The following is a 12,846-nucleotide window of genomic DNA, read 5'->3' on the forward strand; positions in this document are numbered from 1 at the left end:
TTTTTCTTTTTTGAGACAGAGTCTCACTCTGTCGCCCAGGCTGGAGTACAGTGGTGCAATCTCGGCTCACTGCAACCTCCACCTCCCAGGTTCAAGCGATTCTCTTGCTTCAGCCTCCTGAGTAGCTGGGATGACAGGCACATGCGACCACGCCCGGCTAATTTTTTTATTTTTAGTAGAGATGGGGTTTCAACATCTTGGCCAGTCTGGTCTCAAACTCCTGACCTCGTGATCCACCCACCTTGGCCTCCCAAAGTGCTGGAATTACAGGTGTGAGCCACTGCGCCCAGCTGTGTATGTTTATTTCTAAACCGTGATACCTGCTGTTACTCTACCTTCCGGAAAGACTGTGCTATTAAACATAATACATACAAGTATGAAATTACGCTTCCTCCCCCAACACACACCTTTCACACACTCATTTGTCATTTGTTTTAAATTTTGCCAATCTTAGGGTAACAAAGTTTACTTTATTTGTATTGCTTTCCTTTGCCATGGATGATCAGTCTTTTTATATATTTTCTAGCTTTTTTTTTTTTTTTTTTGAGGCAGAGTCTCACTCTATTGGCCAGGTTGGAGTGCAGTGGGATGATCTCAGCTCACTGCAACCTCCACCTCCCAGGTTCAAGCGATTCTCCTGCCTCAGCCTCTGGAGTAGCTGGTACACACCATCACACCCAGCTGATTTTTGTATTTTTAGCAGAGTTGGGGTTTCCCCATGTTGGCCAGGCTGGTCTCGAACTCCTGACCGCGTGATCCGTACTTCTTCTCCCAGAAACTCCTCTTTTATTTCCTTTGACCATTTTTTGTTTGTTGGAGTATTTATTGCTTTTGTAAATTGGGAATATATATGTGTTGTGTTGTAAATATTTTTCCTGTTTTTTTAATAGACGTTTACATTGTCAAACAAATATATTTTTAAATAGTTTCTGGATTTCTATCATGGTTTTAAAAAAGGCCCGCCCAAATCTCAGAATTGTTTAAAATACATCTTATATTTCTGTAGTTTTATTTTTTGCCTTTAAATTCTTGATCTATTTAGAATTTAGTCTAATAAAAGGAATAAGGATGAGACTCATCATTTTATTTTTCCAGGAGGGTATTCGGTTGTCCCACAGCCTGCAGTGAATAATGCCCTTGAGAAATGCTCCCTCTGCATCTGCTGCGGCTCCAGGTCACCCTCAGCTCTAGCCCCACACACCTGCTTACCTACAGGAGAGCTCACCTGGATGTCTGCAGATACTTTAAGCTGAACGTGTGCAAATGAACACCATCCTCTTCCACCCAAATCCATTCTTCCTTGTGTCAACCCCCCTGCTACACCCCCCACCCCCACCACTGGGTCATTCTCCTGCCCACTCCTCTTCACACTCACTAGTCTCTAGCTTAAATCTGTTCCTCTTTTTACTCAGCTCCAAATCCACTGCCATCTCTTCACTCCCATGGCTGCCTCCTTACTTCAACACCTGCTCATTTCTTCTTCCCACAGCCACCCCTCGACAACCGACTGCCCAGTGAGCCAAAGCCAGACTGCAGACACTTCCTGTGCTGCCCATGAGCTAAAAGCTAACGATAGTTGTAAAGGCTGTAGAATTTTTTTTTAATATGCATCAGAGACCTGTGTTGCCTGAAAGCAACACGCCGACTAAGCAAGAATATTTACTATCTGGCTTTTTACAGAATGCTTGCCAACCCTTGCATGTAATCTCAACTCCACACCGCAACTCTTCAGAAACATCTTTCTAAAACACACAAAATACTCGCTCACATCACTCCCCAGTTTAAAACCGATCTTGTTAGTCTAGCACAGAGGACTTTAGGGCCCGCCCAGCCTGGACTTCATCCACCTCTCTCTTTTCTCATTCCCCTTCATTTCCTCCATGCACGTCACATACCAGCAGCACAGAATCTGTGCCACTCCCAACCAAAGCTGTTTCATGCCTTCAAAGACTTTTACACAGGCTGTTCTTGCTCTTCTTGTTTATTTGTTTTTTATCATTTCAATTTTTATTTAGATTCAAGGAGTACACGTGCAGGATTGTTACATGGGTATATTGCTTGATGCTGAGGTTTGGAGTACAACATCCTGTCACGCATTTAGTGAACGTAGTATCAATCGTTTTTGCCTGCCCCTCCCTCTTCCGTCTGGTAGTCCCCAGTATCTACCATTGCCATCTTTACATCCGTGAGTCCTTGGTGTTTAGCTGCCACTCATAAGTGAAAACATATAGTATTTGGTTTTCTGTTCCTGCATTAATTCACTTGGGATAATGGCCTCCACCTACATCCACGTCGCTGCAAAGGATGTGATTTCATTCTTTTCATGGCTGTGTAGTATTCCCTGGTGTATTGTACCACATTTGCTTTATAAAGTCCACCAATGATGGGCACCTAGGTTGATTCCATGTCTTTATTATTTGTGAATAATGCTGTGATGAGCATACAAATGAGTGTATATTCTTGGCAGAAGGATTCATTTTCCTTTGGGAATATACTCAGTAATGGGATGAAAAATCTCTATGAAAAATCTCCACACTGCTTTCCACAGTGGCTAAACTAATTTACATTTCCACCAACAGTATTTAAGCGTCCCTTTTCTCTGCAGCCTCATGAGCATCTATTGTTTTTTAACTTTTTAATCATAGCCTTTCTGACTGGTGTGAGAAGGTATCTCACTGCCTCTTTGATTTGCATGTCTCTGATGATCATGATGTTGAACACTTTTTCGTATGTTCATTGGCCACTTGTATGTCTTCTTTTGAGAAGTCTGTTAATGTCTGTTGCCCACTTTTTAATGGGGTTGTTTTTTTGCTTGCTGAATTAGGTTCCTTATAGATTTTGGATATTAGATCTTTGTCAAATGTGGTTTGCAAATATTATCTCCCATTACCTAGGTTGTCTCTTTACTCTGTTGATAGTTTATTTTGCTGTACAGAGGCTCATTAGCTTAATTAGGGCCTGCTTATCAACTTTTGATTTGTTGCAATTGTTTCTGAGGACGTAGTCATAAATTCTTTCCCAAGGCTGATGTCCAGAATGGTGTTTCCTGGGTTTCCTTCTAGCATTCTTATAGACTAAGGTCTTACATTTAAATATTCAATCTATATTGAGTTAATTTTTGTATATGGTGAAAGGTAGGGATAGAATTTAATTCTTCTGCACATGGCTAGCCAGCTATCCTAGCACCATTATTAAGTAGAAAATCCTTTCCCCACTGCTTTTTTTTGTCAACTTTGTGAAAGTTCAGACTTCTGTAGGTATATGGCTGTATTGCTGAGTTCTCTGTAATGTTCCATTGGTCTATGTGTCTATTTTTGCACCAGTACCATGCTTTTTTGATTACTGTGGTGTACAGTATAGTTTGAAGTCAGATAATGTGATACCTCCAGCTTTGTACTACTTTTTGCTTAGGATAGCTTCAGCTATTCAGGTTCTTTTTTGGTTCTGTATAAATTTTAGAGTAGTTTTTATAAATCTGTGAAAAATTACATTGGTAGTTTGATAGGAACAGCATTGAATCTGTAGATTGCTTTGGGCAATATGGCCATTTTAGTGATATTGATTCTTACAGTCCATGAGCATGGGATGTTTTTCCATGCGTTTGTGTTATCTCTGATTTTTTTCAGAAGTGTTCTGTAGTTCTTTTAGAGATCATTCATGTCCTTAGTTAGAAATATTTCTAGGTGTTTTATTTTTGTGCCGCTATCATAAGTGAGATTTTATTCTTGATTCAGCTCTCAACTTGAATGTTATTTGTGTATAGAAATGATACTGATTTTTGTACATTGATTTTTGCATCCTGAAACTCTGCTGAAGTTGTTTATCAGTTCCAGTAGCCTTTTGGCAGAGTCTTTAGGATTATTTAGGTATGGAATCATTTCGTCAGCAAAGAGAGATTGTTTGACTCCTTCTTTTCCTATTTGGATGTCTTTTATTTCTTTCTCTTACCTGATTGCTCTGGCTCAGACTTTCTGTTCTCGCTTTTCAAGCGCCCCCACTATCCCAGTCTTTATCCATCAGGAACCAAGCACATACTCACCATTACCTTGAGCAAACCCATCCTGCTCTACGCCCAAGACAAATTTAAGTGTAATCTTGCTGATACCCTCCCCAGTGCCCCTTTCTCTGATCTCTGTTTTCACATTGTGTTTTGACTTGTGGCTTACTTCCAACCAGAGGAAATCTATTACTAATGGGGCCCTCTTGGTAATTAGTAATAGATTTCACATGACAAGAGGTCTTACATTTTGAATCACCATCTCTACTGAAGAGTGCTAGAACGCTACAGTTCTAGCACTGTTACAACATTATTTCAATTCAGGAGATGAGTAGAGAGAAAAAAGAAAAGTAAAATCAAAGAAAAGTGAGCCATACCTGATGGATCATCTAGAGACTCTCAATAGCACAAAAACTATTTGAGTAAGCCATTTTTTTAAATTGTGGTAAAATATACATCATATAAAAGTTACCATTTTAACTGTTTTAGGTTTGTGATTTAATGGCATTAAGTTCACTACCAATGTTGCACAGCCATCATCATTATTTCCAGAAGTTTTTTTAGCATCCTGAAGAAATAACTGTCCATGTCCCCCTTCCCCTGGCTCCTGGTCACCTCTATTCTACTTTCTATCTCTATGAATTTGTCTAAGTTTGTTGTATAAGTGGATATGTATTTGTCCTTTTGTGTCTGGTTTATTTCATTTAAATAATGTCTTCAAGATTCATCCATGTCATAGCATGTATCAGAGTCTCCTTCCTTTTTAAGGCTAATAGTCCATTGTATGTACCTACAGACCACATTTTGTTTAGCTATTCATTTCTTGACATAACAGTTGTAACCACGTTTTCACTGCTGTGGATAACGCCACTATGAACACTGGTGTGCAAGTATCTGTTTGAGTCCCTGCTTTCAATTCCTTTGGGTTTCCTAGAAGTGCAATTGCTGGATTACATGGTAATTCTATGTTTAACTTTTGAGGGACTAACATACTGTTTTCCATAGCAGCTGCACCATTTTACACTCCCACAAGTGATATACCAGTGTTCCAGTTTCTCTGCATCCCGCCAACACTTGCTATTTTCTTTTTTAAAAATAATAACCATCTAATAGATGTGAAGTGGTATCTCATTATGGTTTTGACTTGCATTTTTCTAATGACCGGTGATGAAGAATATCTTTTCATTTGCTTATTGGCTGTTTGGATATCTTCTTTGGAGAGATGTCTCTTCAAGTCCTTTGTCCATTTCTGAATGGGTTATTTATTTATTTGTTAAGGTGTAAGAGTTCTTTATATATTCTGGATCATAATCCCTTATCAGATGTATGACTAGAAAATATTTTCTCCCATTCTGTGGGTTCAGGGTGATTTTTGATGAGGAAGAAACCACACTTCTGTGTCACTAAGGGCACTGCCTGAACAACTGACATTGGGTTAAACCGAAGAGAAAGATGGCATCTGACCCTTTCTCCTTAGCTCGCTGTGACAACCCCTCTAGCCTCCAGGCCTCCTGGGCACCCTTCTCCTTCAAGGTCCCCCGGGCGATTACAGGACAGCTGACTCGACTTCTCCTATGGGTCTGCTCCTCAAGTGGCCTCAAACTTGCATACATTCTCGCTTTTCCTTCTGATTCATATCCCCAACAAGGACCCTGTAGGGTTTTGTTATGCTTTTATTGGATTCAGGTCAAGCAAATGTCTCAGTTTCTAAATTGTCAGCTACATGGGATGGGACGCCTTCAGATCAAGTGCTTTGTCATTATTTAGCTCTTTGATGAATTTCTTAAATCAGATATCAAAAGAGTGTCTCGATGTGTTTCTTGACAATTTGGTTTTTTAATCACAAAAGGGATATAAATTTATTCTAGAAAATTTGAAAAATGTTTCACAAGAAAATTAAAAGTACCCATCAACCCCCCACACAACATGACTCTATTATCATTCACATCTGGTATATTTCCTTCCAATCCTTGACTTTGCACATACATTTGAGATCTGTCCTGTTTCTCTCAACTAGGTTTTCCCTATGACATTAAAAAATCTCAAGGTACTTTGTAATGTTTTCTTGGATACCGGAAGTTTCATCTGCAACATTCATATACAACTTGAAATGTAAGAAACACCTACTACAGACCAGGGCCACCAGGGCAGCCCTACCTGCAGCAAGAGCTGTACCTGAAACACAGCAACACAATCCACTGGTTCGGGGACAAGGCTCTGCCCACCTGTAACTCTGTCATTTGTTATTATTTCTTTTCAGATTAAATTTCAACATTAGGCTATTTTGTACCTTGGCTAGTTCCATGTAAATTGATCATTTTTCTAAAAGAGAAAGGGAAAGAAACAGAAGAGAGAAAGCGGAGGAAAAAAACTGGCCTTCACACAGGCCTGCGTTTACTCTGAGCCAAAATCCTGAAAAGCTCCTCTTGAAGTGAAGTAAATCGTCAAAATTCTCAGCGCCATTCCTCGGGCCCCTTTGCACATTTGTGTAGCACTTCATGGTTAGCAGAGGGTGTCCCCTCTCCATTATCCCTGGTGGTAAGAAGTTGCCTGTGTCATCAGCTGTGCGGGAACACGGGAGAAATGTCTGCTCCTCCAGCCCCAGCTGCCACTTGCCCTACTGAGCATTTGAGCAGCTCAAAACGCTCCTGGAGATTCGATTCAGATCCCCCGCTCAAATTCACACCTGGGATTCTGAGAAAGAAAGGAATGTTACAAAACGAGATCATCGGCTCCTTCTATATTTACCCTCCAACATCCGCACGCATGCCGGTGAATGCTGAGCTGCCACTCCCTGCTCAGCCCTGGACTTGCCCTCTTTCCCTAGCCCGGCTCCCTGTGATGACTCTGGACACAGCCCTGAGGCTCTGGCCCCTCTTTTGCTCACACCCACCCCATGCGCCACACCTCTCCGCCCCTCTGACTGTGCCCTTCCTGGCCCCTCACGGCTCCTACGTCAGTCTCTCCTCTGCCAGAACTCTCACATTTCCTTGGCTGTTTTGGTTTCTCTCAACTCGATGTCCATGTCCGTTCCTCCCACCAGCTGCCACGATGCAAGGCCCAGCCTTCCCTCCCCGCCTCCCATGGATGCACCTGGCCTGCACTCACAGCCTCACCTATAAGGGACCCACCAAAACCACCTGCCAAACACCTGACCAGGGAGGTCTGGCTTTTTCTCTGTTTTTAAATGTTCGTTGATTTTTAAAAGCAATGAAGTAGCATTGCATTACCTTTTTCCCCTAATACCAAACACAAGCATTGAATGAACCACAGACTAATTCATTACAAACGCGAAACCCAAACGCTCATCTTCAACTTTCTTTTCTCTCTTTGCTCTTTCCCACAGCCGATACCCTGACCACTCTTCTATCTGCCTATAGGTGTCATATATGTCTGCCCATAGCATTAGAGATAAGGCTCAATTTGAAAACAGGTGGAAAATATATAATGAGTCAAGCACAATCATTGCTTTTCTTGTGTCTAGACAGATAGCAGCTCTCCACCCATGACTCGGGACCCAGGCTCCTTCAACTCTTGACTTCATTGTCCCCCACAGAAAGGGCAAGGGCATAAGGAGGGGACATGTCTGCTATTAAGGACGATGGCCAAGGAAGGCACACCCACCCACCTCCAGATGGACAAGGACTCAATCACCAAGGCCAACCCTCAATGCAAAGAGGATGGGAAATGTGCTCCAGCCCTGGGGGAACTGATTTGACAAACCCTCTTCTTCCGCTTAAGGACTTAGAAAAACAAGAGCTTAGGGTGGCTTCTCACAGCTGGGCAGCCTTCCAGCGGTCCAGATGGGATATATACCAGGCCTGCTGGGGCCTTCACAAGACTCTGAGGACAGGGCCTCCCCAGCCAGGCAAAGTTCGTGCCCAGACACCATTCCATATAAAGTCACATTTAGAAAAAGTACCTTGAGACTTTTTAATGTCGTAGGGAAAACCCAGTTGAGAAAAACAGGATAGATCTCAAACGTACTCAGCACAGTATTAGCAGTGAGAGCTTGGAGTTGATCATTCAAGGACAAGAACACCCCGCCATGTAGGGGGTGGTGGCAGTGAGCAGGACACGGCCTCTCCCTCCCTCTGCACACCCACCCCACCTCCAGTGAGCAAGAGAGGGCCTCTCCCTCCCTCCACACACCCACCCCACCTCCAGTGAGCAGAACACAGCCTCTCCCTCCCTCCACACACCCACCCCACCTCCAGTGAGCGAGAGGGCCTCTCCCTCCCTCCACACACCCACCCCACCACCAGTGAGCAGGACAGGCCTCTCCCTCCATCCACATACCCCTCCCCTCCTCCCACCCTCAGCAGCCTCCCATCAACACCCATCCTAGTATTCATTTTAAGAATGGAAAAAAAAAAAAAAAAAAACAAGTTTTCTTACAAATAAAGCAGTTTTGTTATTACCAGTGAAGGACTATTGAGGGTGATCATCTAAAAGTCAAAGCTGTCAGACTAGAGAGTAGGCTCTGCAGGACAGATACTGTCTCTTCCTGTGGCTGAAACACAAAAACAGATCCAAGGGATTAATTTTTAAGGCAACTGATCATCCATGAGCAAGGTTAGCTCATAAGTTAGGTTGGTGGCACTCAGATTCCATCTCCAGCTATTTTCTTATTCAGATAAATAGTGGTTTCTTGGCAGATGATGTTTCTCCTTTAACCAAGATAAAAACAGAGTGTCCACAAAGGAAACGCATGGCAGAGTCAAGGGACACAGAATTTAAGTCTGGAGCAAGAAATTTCTTACCAAACTTTTAGAAGATTTCAGTATTATTGGCTGAATAAATAATTTCATACAGTAGTCTGTATGCTTTTAAACAGCAGAATCTGGTCCAACATTCCCCTGCACTGTTTTAGGAGAGCTTTCCTAATGCATTGTTCACTAATGAGTGTACAATGCATTAATCATGAAATCCATAAGAAAGAACATAACCAGACGTGATGGCTCGTGCTTGTAATCCCAGCACTTTGGGAGGCAAGGCGGAAGGATGGCTTGAGACCAGGAGTTCAAGACCAGCCTGAGCAATGTAGTGAGACCCCATCTCCATGAAAATAAAAATAGTTAGCCGAGCATGGTGGCATGAGCCTGTGCCCCCTGTGCCTACTCAGGCAGGAGGCTAAAATTGCAGGATCACTTGAACCCAGGAGATGGGGACTGCAGTGAGCTAATGACACAGTGAGACCCTCTCTCTAAAAAAAAAAAAAAAATTCAAAAATAAGAAAATAACCACAAGCTAAAATCACCGATATTGGATATTGAGGAGGCAGAAACTAAATCAAATATGTAAGCACATAGAAAGAGAGAGAACATTTCCCCGCCCTTTTTTATTTACCTCGGCATTGAATCAACCATTAAAATACAATGCATGCGTACGTACCAACAAAAACCAGAAATGTTTTTTAAACCCTGAGATTTGGCCAATAATTCAAAGAGCTTGTTCAAGATGCTTGCCCTAAATATAAGGAAAGTGACAGGGGAACAATTTATCCCAAAGAAATATTGATTGTGTGTCCTTTGCACACAGGCACACATCACATACACAGTGTTGTTTAACCTTACAACGACGCTATGAGTTGGGTATCGTGATCATTTTGTAAATGAGGAAACCGAGGCTCATGAATTTGGATACTGTGTTTGTTAGTTCAGGCTGCCATAATAGAATGTCACAGACTGGGCGGCTTCAACAATGAGCTTTATTTTCTCATGGTTCTGGAGGCTGGAGAAATCAAGGTGTCAGCAGCGTTGGTTTCTGGAAACCCCTTCTTCTTGGCTTGCAGAGGGCCACCTTCTCCCTGCCTGTCTCACATGGCCTTTCCTCTGCTTGTGTGCCCCCCCCCCCCCGGTGTCTCTTCCTCTGCTCATAAGGATACCAGTCCTACTAGATTGGAGCCCCACCCTTATGGCCTCATTTAACCTTTAACTATCTCCTTGAAGGCCTTATCTCCAAATATAGTCACCTTAAGGGTTGGGGCTCAAGCCCCATATGGATTCGGTGGGGATATAATACAGGCCATAAAAGATATCACAACATACCATAACTCTTAGTGGGCTCTTGGACCACTAAGCGTTGCTAAGTAGTAGAGCCAAGACTGTCTGAATCCAAAGAGGACTCCATTCAGAGCTTCCTGCCTCTCCCATGCCACAACATCTCAGACAGAGTGGGGAGGCATCCCTCTGTGAGAGCTGACTCAGTAGAACCTGCTGGCAGGGACACAAGTTTGTAGCAATAAGCTCCGTCCTGGTGGGCAGGATGGTGAAGTGCTTACACAAACTAGATCGAAGAGCACAGAAGTCCAAGTCAACTAGAGGCCTATCCAGATGGCGTGGAATAAAAATGGCTTTGTCTACTTTGTTTATAGCTTCACAAATGGTGTTTGGCTTCACCAGCCCATACAAAGTGTGCTGTTCCATTGTCCTCAAAGAGCCAGGCTTTCATTCAGCATTTCTTTTCCTTTCTCCAAACCACCAGCTAACGTCCTGGAGGGCGACTCCATGGATCAGGACGTCGAGAGCCCAGTGGCCATTCACCAGCCAAAGTTGCCTAAGCAGGCCAGGGATGACCTGCCCAGACACATCAGCCGAGACCGGACCAAAAGGAAAATCCAGAGATACGTGAGGAAAGACGGAAAGTGCAACGTTCATCACGGCAACGTGAGGGAGACCTATCGCTACCTGACCGATATCTTCACCACCTTAGTCGACCTGAAGTGGAGATTCAACCTCTTGATTTTCGTCATGGTTTACACAGTGACCTGGCTCTTTTTTGGAATGATCTGGTGGTTGATTGCGTACATCCGGGGAGATATGGACCACATAGAGGACCCCTCATGGACTCCTTGTGTTACCAACCTCAACGGGTTTGTCTCTGCTTTTTTATTCTCAATAGAGACAGAAACCACCATTGGTTATGGCTACCGGGTCATCACGGATAAATGCCCGGAGGGAATTATTCTCCTCTTAATCCAGTCTGTGCTGGGGTCCATTGTCAATGCATTCATGGTGGGATGCATGTTTGTAAAGATCTCTCAACCCAAGAAGAGGGCAGAGACCCTGGTCTTTTCCACCCATGCAGTGATCTCTATGCGGGACGGGAAACTGTGCCTGATGTTCCGGGTAGGGGACCTTAGGAATTCCCACATTGTGGAGGCTTCCATCAGAGCCAAGTTGATCAAATCCAAACAGACCTCGGAGGGGGAGTTCATCCCGTTGAACCAGACAGATATCAACGTAGGGTATTACACAGGAGATGACCGTCTGTTTCTGGTGTCACCACTGATCATTAGCCACGAAATTAACCAACAGAGTCCTTTCTGGGAGATCTCCAAAGCCCAGCTGCCGAAAGAGGAACTGGAAATTGTGGTCATCCTGGAAGGAATGGTGGAAGCCACAGGTAAGATGTATTCTATCCTGGGATGGCTGTGGGATAGATGCTCATTTTAAACTGGACCTGGTGTTCTTATCTATTGCAAGATCTAGAATACTGAACCTCACTCAATACTGACAACATCCCCTTGCTTCCTGAAATAGTATGCCTATGTGTGTAACCTGAAGTATGTACGCCAAGAAGCTTAAGCATTTAGTTTTTAAAAGCCTCTTGGAAAATAAATTGATGAACAATGAAATATCACCATGTAATATATTTTAAGTCTCCAAATATTTACCTAAATTAAAATCTGATCTTTCTCTAAAGCACGTCTTAAATGTCTTTAAAACATGGCTAATTTCAATACTTGAGGTTATTTATGACCAAGTTAGGAGAAGGCAGTTAAGCCTTTCAAAGGAAGCCTGAAAAACTGCTTTAATAAAAGTGCAGTTTCACCCATTCTTTGAGAGTCATTTTCAAGGCCGATAGCAGTGGTTTTTCTTTTGTATGAAGTGAGTGCCTAGTATCTCTTCCATTTGACCTGCCAAGCCCCTGGTATGTATAATGCTGCAGACACAGTAAATAACTCTAGCAGAAAAGAAGTTGAAGACCCATTCATTCTGACCCCGCTGGCCCTCCTGCTGTTACTGGCTCATCACTGGGATGTTTAAGGAAGATGATCTGTTGACGAAATAGAGAAAATGTTCTGTTTTTACTGATGTCTTCACTTAGACCTGAAATTTGCATGTTACACATCACAACAGCAAAGCAGGTTCTGCCCATATTTGTCTGTTACATCCCCTGAAACAGAGCCATCAGCTATGACTCAAGCTAACCACAGTGCCTCACAGGAAAAGTATAAACCAGAACCCTAATTCATTAAGGCCTTTATTGTTCTCGGAGGTAGTAATAGTGTCTTAGGTGTGCTTTTTCCTGATACCATCTGCCCTTCTGTGCTTTTAAGTCTTCAGCTTGAGGTTCGGGTGGTTTATATTGCCTGAAATTGCATGACCAGCAGGCTGGCCCCATGCTGTTCATCACCCTGTAACAAGTTACTTAATCCTGTCATGCCTTTCAGAGGAAAGCCATGGGTCCCCTGTTTCTACCTCCCTGTACCCAACAGGCGAGGTCACAACCTCTAACAAATTTCTCTTATGGTGGTGGTGTGAAACTTTTGCAACAGGGTTTTTAAATGCAGCAAACAATGAAAATGTGAGGGCTTTGCATGGAGCTCAGTGGTAAGAACACTCTCCTTTCCATAGAACAAAAGGCACAGCAACCTAATCGGAAAGTAGCTTTAAAGAATATCGAAAGTCACTTGTGTTGCGGAATAAGACATACGTTCTGCAGATGTTAACAGGGCTATCTGTACCTTGAGCCTGATTTGGGGGTGCACTTGTGAGGCAATAGCTCGGTGGAGGGGAGAGAAGGAGGGAGGGGAGGAGGGAGGAAGATAGAAGGGAGAAGTA

At 43.2% G+C, this 12,846-nt stretch overlaps 1 protein-coding gene across 2 annotated transcripts in view; it reads left to right on the top strand.

Annotated features, from left to right (window-relative positions):
- KCNJ6 (potassium inwardly rectifying channel subfamily J member 6) overlaps positions 1-12,846 on the top strand; it is a 279,909-nt gene that overhangs the window by 197,577 nt on the left and 69,486 nt on the right. For both annotated transcript variants that reach the window (XM_032276884.1, XM_032276885.1), the window contains exon 3: positions 10,484-11,404. In XM_032276884.1, coding sequence (XP_032132775.1) covers positions 10,484-11,404 — 921 coding nt within the window. The remainder of the gene's footprint in view (positions 1-10,483; positions 11,405-12,846) is intronic.

The sequence above is a fragment of the Sapajus apella genome, unplaced genomic scaffold (genome assembly GCF_009761245.1).
Source record: "Sapajus apella isolate SASKATOON/1434 unplaced genomic scaffold, GSC_monkey_1.0 scaffold8, whole genome shotgun sequence".
NCBI lineage: Eukaryota > Metazoa > Chordata > Mammalia > Primates > Cebidae > Sapajus > Sapajus apella.